At 41.8% G+C, this 20189-nt stretch overlaps 1 protein-coding gene across 4 annotated transcripts in view; it reads left to right on the top strand.

Annotated features, from left to right (window-relative positions):
- Window positions 1–547: 547 nt before the first annotated feature.
- The window catches only part of pemt (phosphatidylethanolamine N-methyltransferase), a 42291-nt gene continuing 22649 nt past the window's right edge, over window positions 548–20189 (top strand). For 3 of the 4 annotated variants that reach the window (XR_004785689.2, XM_035612928.2, XM_035612927.2), the window contains exons 1-3: window positions 548–824; window positions 4668–4775; window positions 19689–19804. Coding sequence is in view for 3 of the 4 variants with exons in the window: in XM_035612928.2 (XP_035468821.2) it covers window positions 708–824; window positions 4668–4775; window positions 19689–19804 (341 nt within the window). In the remaining variant the exon portion in view is untranslated. Of the gene's footprint in view, window positions 825–4443; window positions 4547–4667; window positions 4776–19688; window positions 19805–20189 lie in introns of those variants that run through there. The other variant, XM_035612929.2, reaches the window with a different exon arrangement.

Genomic DNA, 20189 nt, shown 5'->3' with positions numbered 1-20189 from the left:
CAGAAACTATGACCACAGACGTAGAAAATGCAGGGACATTAGAATTTCATTGAATTTCTTTATTATTTAAACAAGTTAGTTGTGTTTCCTATCTGGTCATAAATGGAAATATACGCTCACGCTTGTGGAGAACCACATCATCACTTATCTTATATATCAGTATCACACATCAACAATCAATATTGTGATTGTTTTATATGACAGACTGAGCTGTCAGCTCAGATTTTATTGATTGTAAAGACTCCGTCTCCACAGCTCTGTTTTCAGCCAGCAGGGGTCACTGCAGCGCGAGGGAGTACACACTTAGCACAGAGAAACAAAACTAAACCAGGAAGAAAAAGAGAAAGTTGTCACGTGAAGCTCTGCTCTGGGCCCGCAAAATGTTTTTGGTCATTTCATGGACATTTGCGAATTTAGAAAAAGAAACTGCCGTGCGAGGTCTGTCTGTCAACGGGCTCTGTACCATAGACTGTATATAAACAGTCCCTATGCTCTATACCCTGCAAGTGTGTAATAAGAACTACACTTCCCACAATGCACCGGGCAGAGTTAGAGGGTTGCGTTGACATGTGTAGCTCTCCGCGGACACTGCGCCCTGCTTGCAGCAAAAATTAAGAACTTTGCACTCGACGTTGCGCAAAGTTCGCTGCCCCACGCAGATAAAGATGAACTGAGTTCACTCGGTGTGTGTGTGTGTGTGTGTGTATATGTATATGAGCGACTGCGCCGCCCCTGCCGCCGTGCGGAACAATAATCCTGCGGGGGTTCGTCACACTGCGCCGCTGGACTGCTGCGGAGGACTCAACAACGTCGATTATTCCAAGGTAAAGAGAATGTTCACCACGAGTCTGACCCGGTGCTTCTGGCATTCACACGAGTCGGTGTGGTAACCGTGCGGAGGGAGCCGCGGGCTCTCGGTTTGACCGAGGAAACCGATCTGCTCCGCCGTCGTGCTCTTCTCGACCGGAACTCGGCCGGTGTCGTCTTTTAAAAATGTTTTCCAAAATAAAAGCACGATTTTAATAATTCAAATTCTGCTCACGTTCCAATCACCAGTACATCTTTACTTGATTACAATACAATGCAACTTCAATCAAATACACTGTGGACGTCACTTTTTTAAAAAGATTTAGATACCAATGTATTTACATATAACAAATCCTATTTTCTGAACCTTGTCTATGATTTGCAACCTACATCGAGATAAGATTAAAAAAAACATATAGGGGAATAATCTGCAGATTAGTTGATAGATGAATTGATCATTTGCTTTATAAAACATCAGAATATAGACAAAAATATGTTATGTATTTTTCCACGGCCCAAATGTGCCATCTTCATTTGTGCGTCCATAGTCACTCTGCTGTCATGTGTGACAAAAAATAGCAAAAATTAGACACAGATAATGTTAATGCAGTTTAACTGTAGTTCTAATTTTTGCTGATTAATCTTCTGTCAATCAACTAATTGATTAATCGGCAATCACTGCAGTTCTACTCATTTATTCAAAGGAAGTTCAAAGCAAACCTTGTAATGTGATTTGTTGACAATGAAAACAAGTCCAAACTAACAAACTAAGAAAAAATACAAAAATCCCTGAATATACACAGATAAGCCACAACATTAGAACCAATCGCTGGTTTTAATGTTGTGGGAAATCATTGTATTTTATATTTTGTTATGCTTCCACACATACGGCCGCATTTAGTTTTCAGGTTTCTCTCGCGAAAACGATATCTTGCCCCCAGCCGAGGGGATTTCTTCACACCTGGGACGAACATCCACACGACTCAAGGACGGACTGATTGAAGTTTGGCATTCAAAGGTCAAGGTCCCCGGGACCTCAAAAAACAAGTCAACACGATTACAAAACAACTTAGCAAAAAGTCTTCATGGGATAAAATGAGGAAGTGATGATGTTTTATATCCAAAAGGTCAAAGGTCAGCTGCGGCGTGACAACACGACGTTGTGCACAAACACCATTATTTAACGCCACAACTCAGGAACAGAGGGGGCGGCGGTCAGTCTTGTCAAGCTACATACTCAAGGTCAGAGAGCGCTCATTAAACTCCACAGGGAGACCTGCGCCTCGCACAGCAAACCAGAGGCAGCTCAGACAGTGGCCTGCAACTGACGCACACACACACACACACACACACACACACATAATTTAATCTTCTGCTAAATATGTTAACAGTTACAGGCATGTTGCTTTCGTAGCTATCGTGGATGTCATGTGACACCGGCCTCTGAGAGATGGATGTGAGATTTGAGCCATTAATCTTTGCTGTTGTTAAGTCATCAAGTAGCTCCCCTATCTGCACAGATACACTATCAGCATTGTTTGCAGCGGAGCAGTTAAAACCTGCTTTGATAATGATCATGGCGCTGATTGTGTAATTGTCATTGCCACCAGTGCAATAAAGTTACTCCCCGTCAGTCTATATCCACAGAAACCTATAGTCAACTCACTAACTTTATTTTGACGATAAACATGAGGAGATGTGCACAGTTTTGTACAAACATGTGGAACAGACTCAGAATAATTTGCTTTGAAAATGTAAAAAATAACATTTCTGCATCGGTTCATCATTATAAATGTTTGTTTAGTTGACATTAATATTTAACAAACGTATGTATGCTAAAAAAAAAAGCCCAAAATATCTTTGGTGAAAAGCTAATGCATCCATCAAAAATGAATACTTGAAGGTACCCGTTATGTCATTTCTCTGTATGACTGTATGACTCTGTATGATTTGTCTGTAAAGGGAAACACTTGACTTCAAGACAATAATCCTTTACAACAATGATAACATTGAGGCTTATTATTATTCCAGTAAACTTAAGAGTTTTAGTTGATGCAAAAGTTCTGTTTCTCTACAATAAAACACATTTATTTTCCTTCCATCACTAAATGTAAAGAATCTTATTTTATACGTGTCTGCAAAAAAACAACAACTTTTGGCCAAAAATGTGACATTTTTGTGTGTTTGGGTGAATTAAGAGTGTGACGACCGTGCATTATGACTTTATATGTTGTTTTTACTTCTCTATCAGAGTTCAATATAGTTGACTCAGAAAAACAAACAGGGCCAAAAACTTATTATACAACTGGAAGTAGGGCACTGTCCAACTGTGAGATGACTTGAAATTCTTGTTCCCCCTCTGGCCACAACACTTTGATATATAACACCAAAAGCAAACCGAGGGCACTGAGAGACACTTTGTTGCTCTTCCTCTCTGGCGTCAGCGGTTACAAGCTGTGAAACCACACACAGACCCCTCGGTGTGTGACAGAGCAGGGAAGTGAGTCTGCGCTGCTTTACCTTGCAGAACGGGCACAGCCTTAAAGGGATAGTTCAGTGATTTTGAGGTGGGGTTGTATGAGTTACTTATGCATAGTTAATACAGTATTTTACCTTATGGAGATGGTGATCAACGATGTCATTCAACGGAGTTTGGAGTAGAAGTGGAAGTAGCGTCCTTCAGCGTACAATTGAAAGGATATATATATTTTAGGTAAGCATTTAAAAATGTGGCGATAAAGACATTTTTCGGTGGTCCCCTCTGCAACAGTGGGACTCAGACTTACGCCAATTCCACTTCTCCTCCAAACTCCATTAAATGACATGGCTGGTCACCATCTCCATAAGATCACATGTTAACTGTGCATAAGTAACTCATAGAACCCCACTTCAAAATCACTGAAATGTCCCTTTAAAACTCCTGGTTCAGTGCATTAGAATAACCATGTGCCATGCTTCACTTTTTAAAAGCCATGCATTGCCTGCAGGGCCAAGCGAACTAAGGTTTGCTTAAGGCCCCCGTGGCCACCAGGGGGCCCTAAAGAACACTTCAAAAGAAAGCTTGATTTTAAATTTGTTATATTATGTCAATGGCAATTATACAAAAATGCAATCTGATGTTAATGGGCTGCTAAGCTAATACTGGTGAGATCAATCCCCGCTGCCTCTGTCAGAGGTCACGTTCATGCTCAACTATAGACAGTCGATGGTATGGCAGTGGATTGTCGTTCTGCACTGTTTTTCCAAACCAAAAGCAATTCAAATGGTTTTACTTGTTTACAATATCACTTTGAATATTAGTGGTCAAATTAACATTTCTGAATGTCACAATAGTGGTCAAATTAACATTTGGTCAAATTAACATTTGACCACTATTGTGAGTTGGCGCACTTTAAAACCATAGAAGCGTAAAGGCTGACATTGGTATAATGTAAGCAGCACAGCCGCAACTTAGCCGGTGTGTTAGATTTACAGAAGGTTTGCGGATAATCAAGCATTGACAATAGTGGAGGGGGGGGGGGGGGGGGGGGGGGGCAACCCAATCAAATTCTGCTCAGGGCCCCATATAGGCTAGGGCCGGCTCTGATTGCCTGTCATCATTTTTTTTCTCCAATCGGTTTAAAAGTACTAACATGATCAAAGCCTACTGTTGAACAGACAAAATGCAGATGTACTTAGTGAAGCTTTTAAATCTTTTACCATCTAAAGATCTGGAAAACAATATAATATAATACATGAGGTTATTTGATACCTTTTTATTGAAGATTGGTGTTAAAGACCACTCTTAATGTAAATTACCATCCATCTTTTTAATGAAACAATGCTTTTTCTTAAATGGATCTTTTATTTTGCTCTGTCAGATGGACCTGACGCTAATGGAGGAACTCCTGAAGCGCCTTGCCTTTCATGACCACAGCTTTTGTGTCGCCGTGATTACCATCATTTTGAACCCTCTCTTCTGGAATGTGGTAAGTACTGTACCGCCGTGGATCGTGCTGCAGATATTATAGCCCCGGAATAATCTCGCACAGCGTCTCGTGCAGTGTACCTCAGGAAACCTTGTCTGGTGACTCGACTGAGGTCGAGGTAATATCAGGTGGAAAAGGAAAAAGGACATTCAGACATTCTGTGACAGGTGTTTAACTGGCTGATGGTTTGCAAATGGAACAGTACAGCTAATTGGACTTTCAAAGCAGCAGCTTAGTTTGTCTCTTTCCTCCTAACCGAACTTTGTCGACTGAATTTCTCTGGACTTGCGTGAGACAGTGACTTTTTAAAATCCAATGGAGAACCATTTTCAGACAGCCATGAACAAAAGTCATCGCATGAGTAAACATTGGGGACTGAGCATTTATGAATTCATCATCAAATTGTTATTTTGTGTTACTAACAGCAAGTCGCAAACATCATAAATCCTTAGCACCTCTAACTTTGGCTTCCCAAAGAAAGCAGACTTTGACTCGTGTGACTTTTATGGTGTGTAGAATTTTTTTTTTTTTGTATCATTGTGAAATTGTGGCGGCATAAATTTAGTGTATATATAAAACAGGGAGCTCAAATCAAAGATATGATTTCATAAAATTCTGAAGCAGCGGCTTCAGTAATTTCAGTTTGGTTGGCGGAGAGGAGGGAAATTGTTGTTGTCCCCGGAGTGATCGAGGCCAGCTACCGTCTCTCGTAGCCTTCTTTCTGAGGAACGCTACAGTGTGTTGCATAGCTACTGCCATGCAATGTGGAGGCAGCCAGGCCGGGAGGGACTACTTTTTTGTATTTGTTAAAGAAAATGCTTTTTTGATGACATGAAAAAATAATTGTAGTGTGTCTATTACTTTCATTCTGCCATACTTGTAATCCTTTTACCAAAGCAACAGCTCACTTCAGGTCATCGTACCACAGTTAAGGGGGTCGCCGACCCTCCGCTTAGCATCGGACCAGACAACACAAACGCGCAGGAAAAGCATTGCCTCTGGGGCTTTTAAATTCTTCCTGAAGCTCTACTCTTCTGGTGCATAGGGCTCATTTCAAAATGCAACAAAGAGACTGCACATTTTTTGAGCAGCAGTTGATACTTGATCGTGGGCCAATATTTCCGTTAAGGAGCCTCTGGGAACTCGAGTGTCAGCAGCTACAGCTATCTGTCCACAGATAGGCTGAAACTGACTGTTGTCCCTGAGCCTGATAAAACTGCCCTTCTGTCTATCGCAGTGTTCCGCTTCACAAGACAAGGCGACGACGACAGGAGTTTAATTCATCTCATCTCCGATAGTTTGAAGTGTCTATCGCCATCGGGGGATGAAGACAGATTACAGTTGATATCAAATTGATCACGTCACATGCGCTAAAAATCACAGATCATTAATGACGTTGGCGTTTCGGTGGTGTTTACTCTGCAAGAGCGAGGCCTGATGCATCATTTTTTGCAAAGACAGAAAGAACATTTTCAATTCTCCAGATATGACTGATACTTTGTAGACTCCTTCATCAGTGATGTGGCTTAATGGGTGAATCATGCCAACACTTCTAATAATACTTGGAGCTCTTCATAATGCTGCAGTTAAGTTAGTGGTGGTCATGTTATAAAAAATAAAACTTCTTGACCGGTATTCCTCTTTTGCGGTCATGTATGGTCAATGAATTTTCGCAAATACAATATCAAAATGCACAGCTCACAAGAGGTAGACAGATTCAAACAGATATGAGACAATCATTCTCTCCTATTGTGTTGTCGAGTGCATTTTACTTTTATCACCTCAACTAAACAAGTTGTTGGCGTCGAGGTTTAACCAGCTACAATCGCCTCAAGTAAATTGAGACGATTGTAGCTGTACCTCCGGCGTGCATCTCTGATGATATTGTGATGAAAGGAAAGTGGCAGAGTATGTTTCTCGGTCTTTCGACGCAGGTCACAAAATTGCCTTGTTTCATGGGCATCAGTGCGCTGCATGTTCTGTACAAGTCCTCCTGATAGTGCTGAAGGACTGGCGTGCACAATAAGTAATATTCACTATCCTTTTAGCCTAATTTGTGTCTTCGTCGACGACTGCTGAGATGCAATACAGTACAATACGACTTGATTAATCCTGAAAGCAATTTACATATATGTTTATTTATGGCATGTAAAAAAGAAACAGGACACATACATAGACTGGCTGACAAACAAGCAACAAGGACATAATAAAAGAGCTGTTCTTGGGGGATTTTTGCGTAATCAATGTAAAATAATTAATAAATAGTCACTTGTCACTATTAAAATAATAATCCAACAAAACACTGATGTAGAACTTAATCACAACAGTTACTTAATGCACTTAATTATTTGACCTTTCATTCTCAGATTTGTTTTATATTTGTTGTGGATCTATTATATTTGCCTACATTTTAGTGCTTGGTACTGTATTTATGCTGTTCCTTTTTTTCTTTTACTTCTGCACACCGAAGAGCGGAGAACAGACCTATGATGTTTTGTCCCCGCCAAAAACCCAATGACAATAAAGATCTATTCTATCATGTAACCATCCATCATTTGTTTGCGGGTGGTTTATATAAAATTCGAATTGGTGCAGCTTTGATGTTTCAGCATCATCTTTTACATTTTATTCTAGTCAAGTCTGTATATACTGCCTCTTCATAAACTATGTGTATCGCTCTGTCAGAGAAGTAGCGTCCTGCGTTTCTACATCACTGATCAGTGACTGAGGCTGCCAATTTGTTTTTCCACCTGCACTCTCCTCCCCTCCCCGGTCGAAGCCAAGAGGAAGCTCCCTTGTTTACATCTCGCCTACAGTAGGTAAGACGGCGCTTGTGTTTGGCTTTGACGCTGCCTACTTACAGCGCCTTGTGCCACTTTTCCTGTGTCCCCTTGCTTGCTTCTGTTTCTGATGACGTTGCACCACCAATCTTCTAATCCAATTCAACATGTCATGGGCCCTACACGCACGGCAGCTGCAAGACAGCTGTCTGAGATGAACAGGTTTCTCAAGGGCTCAATTTATGATCTGTTAATTCATAGTGAAAAACTACATCTCATTTACAGTACATATCAGGCAACCCCACTGACCGCGTCCTGACCCCAAGGTCGGGAAAGGACAACCTTATGATGTACAAGGAACTAGCTAAATGTGTTCAGAAGAAATTTTGTTTGCTTTTGATCCAAAATACCACTATTCAATTCCCAGATTTACATCGCAGTGTGCATGATGTGACTAAAAGAAAACGAAACATAGAGTAGCAGGCGATTGGAGCATGTGTGGTTGTAAGTGTGGTATCATTTTGATAGCTACTGACACACACAAAGGCTCAGGCATCAGTGACCCGGTCGAGGGTAAGTCTCCCCTATTTAATACCCCAATTGCTAGATATGCTTATATTCTATGAAATAGCAGAAGAAAGGCCCCCCTTACTTGTTCAAACTTTGGAAATTATACTCTGCATTTGCACTGAACACAGTGACCCTGTGGGAACAGAGACACAGCCTTGAAATCAAGTGTCGTGTGTGTGTGTAGGCACAGATCAAGATTTTTTTTCTCACAACACTGACATGTGCACTGTCAGAGAATAAAACACTGTGTTTTTGTGGCCAGTTAAATCTGCGGGAGATTCGAACACGTCACCAACGAGAGCGAGTCCACCGAGCAAAGGTCGGGCTGACTGTCCCTGCTTCGTGACGACGGAGTTGGCTGAACGCTCCCTCGCGTGGTCATCGTGGCACGGCCTCATTGGTACGCTGACCTCCCGGCCCCCCACTGAGGCCGTATGTTTAGCCTGGAAGTCTCTGCGGCGTGAACGGTGTCCACGCGTCGCTGATCGAAGCCAAATCACTAAGGCCCTGTCTACACGAATGCGGAAGTCTTGCACGTATGGGCCTCCCGTCCAGACGCACCCGGAGTTTTCCTTCCTGAAAACGCACTCTTTTGAATCCAGGTCCCAGGGTGGAGAAGATAAATGTCCCCCCCTGCGTTTGTGTATTTGAGTTCGTGTGAACACCAGATACGCATAAGATGATGTCATCGCCCCACCCCACCCCTTGCCCCTGGCATCTCCAACAACAACAATGGCGGACTACAGGCTTGTGACGGTGCTGCATCAGATGCTGACTCTTCTTGGGTCTCTAGGGCAATATATACTATTGCTCGGTCACTACCATGAGCTAAAAAGGGGTACGGACAGAATCATACGCCACATCCTTTTAAAACTTCATCTTCGTACTGTTCAAGGTGGCGGTTGAAGACAGAAGCAGTGAAGTTGAAATATATTAAATGGGTTTCTGCCGTGACATCTTCGTCTTATTTGCCTAATAGATACGACTTCACTTCCTGTGCGACAAAAAGATTTCCCTCCACCGGTAGCGCCCACCCGGTCGTTGTGTTGGGACAGAATAGGCAGTCACATGCAGCAACTTCATCCAGAACACATTACCCGGGTTGACAATAAGTTATAATATCTGCCCATACTAATGTTGCAAAATGTATTCCTCACAATTTTTCCTCAGTCATCCTCCCTGTTTCTACATTTCCTGTCTCGTTCTCACTTTACCTCTGCATCTTCTCGCTCTCTCTTTGTGCCTCCTGCTGTTTTCTCTATTCAGTCAGCCCTGCTGCTCTCGCCGTCTATGTCACAGAGCAGGGTTAGTGAATCACACTATGGTAATTCTTTTTTTTTCCCTTTATGACCTGCCCCCTCATTTCCCCTCTTAGCAAAGCTCCCCGGGTCTTTTCCTTGCAAGGTATTTGTCATCCTTTGTCTCATCCCGTGTCCCTGTTGTTGGGGGTCAGCCTGTACCTCTAGCCTGGCATCCCCTCAGCTTCCTTTCAGAGCAGGCCTTCAACCAATCATAGCAATTGACATTGACAGAAAAATTTGCAGCTGTTTGTATTTGAGAAAAAAATATACAGTCCAGTTCATATAATACACTCAGAATGGGGAATCTGAGAGACCCTTTAATATAACTGCATCAGTGGCGCCGCCATTGGCCGCTCCTATGTCAGTCATGTAATCGGACCCGCCCCATTTTGGATAAACTATTATTTGGCCCGGACAGTTTCAGGAGGGGTGGAAAGCGGAGAAGCTGTGAAGTGTCGAAGAGACAATATTATGTGGCTGATTGATCTGTTGAGGGAACTGTAGGTTGTGAGGTTAGCAAGCACAACAGCCAAGAAAACATGAACTTAATTGCACAATTAATTATTATTATATTATCATGTTTAATTATTTTTTCTTATGTAGGTCATGTCGACAACGCAATATCGAACAACAATACGTGACTGACCATTGCAGATTTTCCCAACTCCATGCAGGCTTAATCTGGGGTCATGGACACAATTATTATTGTTTATTTATTTAAAGCATCAAGTTCTGACTTAGTTGGAAGTATTTACAGGCTCACGCTCTTGAGTCTGTTCTGCATGACAGCCTTGTGATATGTTTATCAGGGCCCCGCGTTTGAATTTAGCTTTTCGCAGAGCATGTGTTTTATAGTCGTCTCTATCATCATGAAATATCAGCTTATATAAGCGTCTGTTTGTGCGCTGGGGATCGCATTGAGACGCTGCAGACTCCTCAGTTGAACTTTTAAACTCCTAAAGTGTTTTTGGAAAATCACAGCCTTGTTTTTTTCTTTTTCGTTTTCTTTCGAGAAAGACACGACCCGAGTGAGGCAGCTGATTGGTGATTGTTCAGCAGTAGACTCATTTTGTGCTACCCAACTTCATCGTCACTAAAAAGAAATGAGTTACCATGTCCACTGTTGTTTTGCCACGTGAGTCTATGAAGTCTTCGATATGCAGTTGATTTGACTTATATTTGCTCAAAGTGAACTTTAGTGCAATTTGTTGACATATTTATTTTTAGAATTTACAATGATATATCTCTTTTCTGAGAAGGCGCAGTAGCAAACGAGTCATGATTATGTAGTCATTGAAAAGCGACAGAATGGAACCTCCTTTTCATTCTTAGCTCACTCTGCTTACATCCTTTCTTTCTAAACTAAGAGTAGACTAAAAGTCCTCAGGCTGGAAGGAAAGGTTAATGCCACAGATATTTTGGACGTTTTTTTTTCCCCCATGTTATTTGCATCTTTCATCATTTAAACCCTTGTGAACCAGTTACCTGGGCAACAGGAGCAGTGTCCCTGCGTTCAGTGATTGGAGGTAACACAAACAGATGTGTTACAGTAGATGGAAGTTGTGTCTCATGCACATGCGAATGCGATGCCTCGTTCATATTCAGCTTTCTCCCTCTTCTGGATAGCAACAGGTTGCCCCGGCCTCGGCAGACACCTTCAACTATTTCAATGTCAGATCTGCTTCTTACATGAGATTCATCTATCTAATGCAGTCTGAGGCTACAGTCGTTGGATGTCATGCTGACACTGAGGCACCGAGAATAGTGGTTAGCCTGTCTCCTTGCTTTATCTCCCTGCCAAAGGCTGAGATCTCAGCGGGAATCAAGTGGACGTGGCGTCAGGCTTTAGATAAGAGAGTGTGTGAACTGGCAGTGCACACAATATTCTTTTGACCTTCAGAATGGGGGGGGGTTACAGTCCTGCAAAAGCATGAATAAATCTTTGGCAAAGTGCTTGTTAAAGTCTCTTTTGAAACCAATTGAATTGAGTTGACTTATGGAATGAAGAGCATTTCTCGTCTCAAGCAGGGATGAGCTGGACGTCTTGGTGAACTCACTTCTTTCCGTCTGTCCAGGGCCGCAGTTAAAGTCAATGTACCTCCCTATCAACACTGGTGCTTGGGAAAAAAAAAAATCAATATATAAGATACGTTAAATACCATGCATTTTAATTGAATTCAATTGAGTGGGTTTGGGGGGTACATGAGACCAAAAACCACTTCTTAAAATCACCCTAACCCTATTCTCTCAATCTTTACGCGATCATTCGTTCTCTGCTTTGCCGCCCTAATCACAGCTGAGCCAAATGTCTACGGTTACAGAAACAAACGGTAAACCAGCATGGGATACGGGGCACCAAAGTGTGCCCCCAGGTTTTGTGCTCTCACTCTCTCCTAGAGGCCTTATCTGAGAACCCTGAGGTGTCCTGATTTTGCACTGGTCCGAACAATCATTTTTGAATGAGTCATCAGCGGTTAGGCGGCCAGAAGTAGGGACGTGTTGGAGTGACGCGGCGGGAAACGAGAAGCGGGATGGGCGTTTCATTTCTTCAGCAGGGCTGAGAGAAACGAGAGAGGCGAGGCAAGGTGAACAAAACTGAGTGTCACCACTGAGCTGAGCTTTCCATAAGTGCCAGCTTTCAGCCCAACAGCTGGCTACTTTGTTATGTCGAACGGGTTTAATAAATACTACAAATCTTTTGTGTTGTTTACACAGCAGCGTCTACTCAATCACAAGATGTTGTAAAAACAGCTGTGAGCGATGACTGGTCTCCTCTTTTCTTTATCCAAATGAATTATCGAAAATATTAATAGCTATTTACAGACTGTGAGCTAAAACCCACAAGAAGCCTTATTCCCCTTAACAAAAGTTCACTATATGTTTACTTATCCGGCGGGCAAACTCCTTAAAACATGCATTACGGCAATTAAGATCAGTGTTTATGATGGAATGTTGGCATTTGAATTAGTTTCAGGGTCAAAACTATCAGACAGTTACTTCTGTCACTGACAGAAATATATATATTTTTTTCATTATTTATTTTATTTCTTTAGAGTTTTATTCCATAACAAAAGACACCTACTGTTCGATTTCGGGTGTGAAAGTGCACAGATGTGGTCCAGTGCCAGAGGACTAACCGTAACGTGAGATATTAATCAGGGGCCGTGTGTTTTGCATGCAGACTCTTCGGTTTACATGCCGTTGTGATAGCTCCTGGCAGAAATTATTTTTATGGTCTGACGCACAAGAGCGCAATGGGAACAAGCCTTTTTTATTACAGCCCAAACTTAATGACGGTTATATTTAGGATGATTATTAGGAATACTGCATCAGCTGAGGACTGTGTATTAATTAAAGTGTCAGAGTTTGTATGCTGCGTGTGCGTGCGTGCGTGTGTGTGTGCGTGCGTGCTTGGTGTGGGTTTGTACCGGTTGTAGTTTTCAGATTTCCGCAGTGACGGCAATTTTTGGGTTTTGGTTTAGGGTGCAATAGTACAATTGTGTGTGTGAGATAAATATCTTCCAATACTCTCACTATTCAAATGTGCAGTAACATCATTACATCAGTCGTGTATAGCCCTGCTACCCTTAGTTACTGGTACTATGGTCTGTCAAACCTTCCTATTCAGCGCTGCCCATATGCCGTTTACAGTGAAAACAGCGGCACATTCATCACTCAAAAGTTGAAAGCTAGCAGACGGTGAGGAAATATTTCCCCCTGATTTTTACAAAACGTGTTTTGCTTTTGACTGTTCAGATGAAGCTACCCAGGGTATCTGCAATCAAAGGATACTGATAGCTGCTTTTTTTTCTTCTCAATAGCGACACAGACGTACCGAAATCTGCCCTCCCACTGTTCCCTCAGGAGCAGAGGTCAGCCTCAGTTAAAAAACTAGATGACACCCGCTACATGAATCATTAATGTGCATGAATGCGGCAAAGGAGCTGATGGCGCAAACCACATATTAAACACCATCTTGTCTTCGCCCTGCATATTGAGTGAGGGTCAGTCATCACGTCTGCACTGCCCACTCACCTACAATTTTACAAAACAAAGTGCTCGTCAGCTCATGCTGTCCACATGGTCTGCTGCAATGTCAAACGTCTGCAGGCTATTGAGCAAACGTTTTCTTTTATGTTTTAGCTTTTTGATTACCTTTAGAATAATAAGTAGAACACAGATCTACTCAAGCAAACTGATTGTTTAGATATTCATTTAAGTTCGACATTTTTGTGTCTCATTTGTTAGTAAAACTAAAATGTTAAAAATGTTGGTCGACCACTACAAAAATCCCATTGTGAGAGAGCATTTGGAGCCCAAGTTTTTTAACCAGAAGTAAAAAACAGTGAATAGTGTATGTAAAACTGTTTTGTGCGAAAGACGACTCCATGTTTCTTCTGTTTATGCTTCAAGGATGTGTATTTGGGCACTAACAGGAAAGACAAATTGAACCAAGGCTTTTTGTTGTGTTTGTCCTGGTGTTGTTTGGACCTGTGGTCAAAAATCACTTCATGAAGCTCGACCTCAAATGACTGTGATACAAAAGATAACAGGTTATATCAAAGCAGATCTGAGTCCGTAATCATTCCTCTTTTTGTGCATATGTATTTGGTTCAGCCAGGCCAGGTTTATTTAGACAGATATTCACTGGACTCAATTACACTGATTGCAAGGATGATGTGACCTCCGATGTACCCACACAGTGTCAGTTGAGTGTGTGTGTGTGTGTGTGTGTGTGTGTGTGTGTGTGTGTGTGTGTGTGTGTGTGTGTGTGTGTGTGTGTGTGTGTGTGTGTGTGTGTGTGTGTGTGTGTGTGTGTGTGTGTGTGTGTGTGTGTGTGTGTGTTTGTATGTGTGTGTGTTTGTATGTGTGTGTGTGTGTGTTTGTATGTGTGTGTGTGTGTGTGTCCCACACAGTGACTCACATGGAACTGCTGTTTCCTATGCGATCAATAGAATTTAAAAATAATTCCTTTCTAATATCATCCCAATACCACCTAATATCAATATGTGACTGATTCAGGAAAATAAATACCTGAGGACACTTTTGCAAAGAACATATTAAAATCCAATACTACCACAAATCAGTTCGGCTCATTGATTTGCAGCTTTGCCCACGATGGCCTGAATACACCCCGATGTTAAAGAGACAGGCACCACTGTCTGGATCTACAGTATATGCCATCATATTGCCCGCCCCTACTCTAGCTGAGTATATGCAATATCAGTAGATACAGTAGAAGATAAACATGGAGCCCTTGTTGCCCTTGTAAATCTTCAGGTTCAAAGCGTTCATGTATTACAAAATGGGGAAAAAATAAGTCACTGTCTTTCCAGCATGTCCCTCCCGCCACTGTATCCCAGTCTGTGTGTTCTGACCTTTTCATAAAGGCAGATGATCAGTGTCAAGAAAACCCAGTTCACAGTGTGACTGAAGTGTTTCTGTACCTTGGGGGCAACAGTTGTATTGACGTAACTGTGTCCATTACCAAGCCGCAGTCTGAGGCAGTCAACCCCTGCGAATGGTTTATGGTACTTTTTCACCTTTGAAGTTGCCAACAGATTTGCCTTTAGATGTTTCCATTTGATTTTGATTAATTCCAGTTCATGTCGATGTCCCAAGGAGAACATTTACATACATAGCCAAATCCAACAGCACACATTTGTATGTGTGATGTGGGATTTGTCTGTAAGCATTTCAGCTGAATCATTGAGGGTGACAAGCAGGGTGATATACTGTAATAGGGTCGACCTCTCGCCTTTGCCTGAAGGTGAGATGATGCAGATTTAACTGAAGTCATCATTTCATCATGGCTGTAAAGTTAACATGAAAGGGATTCATTTTAGGCAGATCCAATTGGTGGTTATTGAAAGCAAGGATTTGTTCCTTCACCCGTGGGACTCCTAATGGAAACCACTTAAAATGTTCAAAATAGAAAAGGGGCATATCCCGAGACGTGATTATGACGTGTCGTTTTGTCAGCGGGCCTAATTTCTCGTGTGCTAGTCAACATTTTGTCATGATTGGGAAAATTAGCCGTTTTTCATTTGCTGTATTTTGACAAGAAGCGCCTACGATTTATCCCCTGGGGATCATAAATATATCCACAATAAATACTGTGGGAATGTGGCCACCAAGGTTTGTGAGGATGTTTTTATTGGACCAAGATAAGAGTGAAGGCGATGTTTAAACCTCATTGTAACACTAAATGAGAAAGAAACAGAAAATGTTCTGTTCCAATAAAAATTTGGCATGATTCCTAGGATGTCATCATCAAAACCCTTATGACATAGAAATGTAATTGAGGCTTGATATTTTTCAGTTCAGCCATTAACTTTAGTTTAAATAAAAAGAAAAACATTTTTAATTATAAAATGGAAATATCGCTTCTGCATTGGCAAGTATATGTGTGTGTCTGTGTGTGTGTATATATATACACATAGACCCATATATATTGTATATATACGCTCTAAATAAAATCCCTTTTGTGTGTCACCTTAAAGCCATAATGAAGTTGTGACCTATAATAGGGTCAACCTCTCGCCTTTGCCTGAAGGTGCAAAGGCGAGAGGTTGACCCTATTATATCACCTTCATTATGTCACCCACAATGATTCAGCTGAAATCTATTTTACAATATATTACAGACAAATCTCACATCGCACATACAAATGTAAAGGTTATGTACGTAAAGGTTCTCCTTTATATATACAGTATATTAGTAGACTGTGTTTTTGATCCAATTTTATCTAAATCTCGTTTGCTACGTTGCACTCTCAGTATTTTCCTGCACTGCTGTTGAGAAAAACATCCACAAATCCCCAGATATTCAAATATCTATTCAACGTTTTCTGAATTGAGTGAGGACATCAGGATGTTCCCGGTGTGCATGTGGTCCATCCATGTTCTTGTTCTCCTTTGCTTCGTAGCTCCAGCTTGGGCATACGCACCCTCGCATCAATACACCTCGTCTGTGTGTGCATGTTGTTCTTAATTACATTAGTCAGTGTTTGTATTCCCGGTTGTCAAAAGCCACAGTGTTGTATGACACATGGCAAGTTTGTCAGTATGTATATTCCTGGTGTGTGGACGAGGGTGCTTTTAGCCATTTTCTCCGGTTCTCGCTGCCCGAACGCTCTTGCATTAAGCAACATCAAGGCATCAGAAGTTGCTCCCCCTCAGATCTCTTCCTAATGTCCTGACTTCAAACCCATTCGAGTGCCTGCCTCTCACATCTAAGTGGGCTGACGGGGACGCAGGACGAGCTTCTTACCTTGATTGAATTTGTCATGAGGAGCTGCTCGTTCTGCCAAGCTGGCGCCACCCGCCTCTGCTCTGCTCATCCAGGCCTTCTGTTATTTCTATGGCTTGATTGGTGATGTGATAACAAAACATCTGCGTGCAGAACACCCGGGTATTTTTAGCGTACTCCATCACCTTTACGTAATTTGTGTTGAATCCCATCGCTGCCTCCAAATAGAATGCAGCAGGGTTCTGGCATGAATGGCCTTCCAATGTGGACGGCGGAGGGTGTAACTCCATCTCTACGTTTGACTCATGACAAACCTCTTGGAGCTGATGAGATGCAACGAAAGAAAATGGTGCTTCTCTACAGCAGCTTGAGTTTTAGTGCTAAAATCACTATGTCATGCTTTGAGTCAGCACATTCCATTTTGACTGGTGGCTTATGCTGAAGTCACTCTACCTGTTCTCGTGTCATCCTCATTGATGTTTCCTTCATGCTGTTCATATCAATTTTAGTGGAAATGGAGATTCAATGAGACTATGCTCAAGTCTCAGAGTTGAGCTTCACATGGACTCACACGTGGTTTGCCTAATTGTTGGAAACAAGTGTCATTGGTATTGGTCACAATGTGTCTCTTGACATACCGTAATGCATTTTATAATCACAAAAAGTTTACCTCCTCTTCACCTCCACGAGCATGAGCACACGCTCCGTCTAACCTCTCTCTGACTTGCTTTTCATACAGACACTTTTCATTTTGTCCTCCATTCGAGCCGAGGGCAGCAGTCTAGCTGAGGGTACTCAAACGTTCACATTATGTCATTAAGAGATTTTTCCATCAAACTAAAAATTTACAACCAAGGTCATGTGTTGTAACCGCCCGCAACACTGTGGCTACTGTTGCTTTCCACATGTGAGCTTTGGTGTGTGTGGACTGTATTTATATAGCGTTGGCTATATCAAGTTGGCATTTCATGTAGACAGAGCCACACTAACGCAGATATAATTGCATGATGTGTGTGATTGTATGAAGAGGCCGGGGGGGAATCAAAATCTATCTAGTATTAGCACCAACAACAATAACTTGGCCACAATGCTTTATTAAGAGAATGCCGACATGCATATACAGTATGTGTACAGTTACATCATGTCTCACTTTTAAAGTAATGTTCACCAATATCAAAATGCACAAACCTGTTACATGTACAGCTAATTCCTGTCATTTGAATGTTACCAAACGTGTGAGTCACAGAGGAGCTTCAATTGCAAGGCTATTATCGCGCAGCGGCTTCCTTTTCTTGGTATGGAGAGGAAAAGGAAGGAGGGATGAAGGAAATATTGAAGTAGAAGTTGCTTGCAGTTGTGGTTGAAAGGACAGGGGACGTTGGGTGCAGAGTTATCCAAAGAGGTCCGAACTACACTCTCCTATCTCTGCCACAACTGTCCGACTCTGCAGTGAACATTTCCTGTAGTGCTCCAAGGCCAACAGTAGGTGCACTTCTACAGTCCCTAAATAATGACTCTTACTTTTCTCACCATATACAGTTTGCTCACCTTCATTTATTTTCCCTGCTCCTTTTTCTACCTTTCCTCTCCTTGACATACAATATAGCAAAGCTGTTGCCATGGCAGCATTTGTGTTCTTTATGTTTTTGCTATGTTTCGCAGTGATCTACGCATTTCCGCAACTTTTTTCAGTCAGTAATGCCATCCCCACTCTGATAACAGCGCAAATATAAATGTGAAAATAACAACCACTGTATTAAATACTATCTTCTCTCTAACAGCTGAAGCAAAGGATGATGGGGTTGATTGCAGGCTTCAGTGACAGGAAGAAAAAGTGCTTTAATAATGTGAAAGCTATTACTTTTGAGATTTCATGAAGTGTTTTCTTTTTCTGACATTGTGAGAGAGACACAGAAATGAATTCCTTGAAAAACATGCCCCTCCGCCATTGTGAGGAAAAATAACATTGCACAACCTCCTAAGAGACAATGTTTCATATTGAAAGCACTTTTGGTCAAAGCATCACAATAGTTTTGGAGGTAAGTGAAAGTAGGCAGTTATTTCACAAAAAGCTCTTTCTACTTGTTGTAAATGCCTTTTTAGCACAGAGTAGAGACTTCATGAAAATGTCAACTAGGGCGGTCACTCTTTTCAAATACCAAGTCAGAACGAAATTGTCATGACACGCAATTTGTTTGAATATATTCATACACCCCCACCCCTCGTCATTACAGTTCGAACTTCTCACATTAATGTCTCAATTTTGAGTTGGACGTTGAAATATCTGGACTCGCTGGAAATATTTGCATGGTGTGAGGTCGCGAAAGCCTATTAGCGCTGAGATTCTCCCGTCGTCACAGATGTCCGCGTTCGAAAGAGAACGGGTGTATAATAGCAGATTGTGGGTTTTTCTTCTTCTACTTCTGCGCAAGTAAACACAACTGATTTCGGGTTTGGTCTGAATGCACCATAATGTCAAACCACCACCAAAGGCTGTAGAGCTGCTATGATTATAATGATATATACTGTATGTGAACAATGTACTAAATGACTGTGTAAATTTCATTTTTAAGCTTTTCAAGCAGAGTTTTTGAAATGGTACTAGCCCCCTTTTAATTTGAAAAACTCCCACGTTTGCTTCCTAACTGGATCCTGTACATAACTGTACATGACCAGTGCGTTTTCAGGCGTGTCAGATTTTTTTTTTTAAAGCTTGTCTGGATGGAGATTGCTTTGATTTTAAAGTTTGGCTCTAGCCATACATTTTGCATCTTAGCTGGGGAAAGATGGTTGAGTAGGTGCAGTAGCTAAATATCCAGAGGATATATCCCTTAGGAGTTGGTGGACACTTAACCGGATTTGCAAGCCGGTTAGTAATGTCTTTCAGACCTGAGTGTTTCGCATCAGCATATTACAGAGGTTGACTTCCTGCACTTTACGTAACTATTTGTTTGGACTTTAGGGAGACCCCACTGTCTCACGTCCTCTATTCTGTCTCTGTCATTTGTCAGGTGGCCAGATGGGAACATCGTACTCGGAGAATCTCCAGGCTCTTTGGCAGCCCTTACTTGGCCTGTTACTGCCTGGGCTTCGTCATCGTAATGCTCAACGTCTACCGTAGCCACAGGTGAAGAACACATCTTTCTTCTTATTCTTTGCTTTCAAGCAATATCAGTTCACCTGTGTTCAATTGAGCTATTTTTGCAGTTATGGCTTTTTGATTTGCATCAACAGAACATGTGCGCACTATAATAATGCAGGGCAAAAGCTACAATCCAGACTTTGGCCTAACATCTTTCACAATTACTCAGTTTTGCCTCCAGTTTCTTGTTGATACCATGCCACGCCATACCAACATAGCTATATCTCAAGTCATTGTGTTCAGGTACTACTATGCAGGACTCACTTTTATTCCCTTTGTCCTGTTGCCCTTTTTATACATCTTCCTCTTCCCTCCACCTCTGTCTCCTTGTTCTCTCCCTTTCATGGTTATGTGCCCACGGTTCTGTATG

The sequence above is a fragment of the Scophthalmus maximus genome, chromosome 16 (genome assembly GCF_022379125.1).
Source record: "Scophthalmus maximus strain ysfricsl-2021 chromosome 16, ASM2237912v1, whole genome shotgun sequence".
NCBI lineage: Eukaryota > Metazoa > Chordata > Actinopteri > Pleuronectiformes > Scophthalmidae > Scophthalmus > Scophthalmus maximus.
This window is presented reverse-complemented; position numbering and strand designations above follow the sequence as displayed.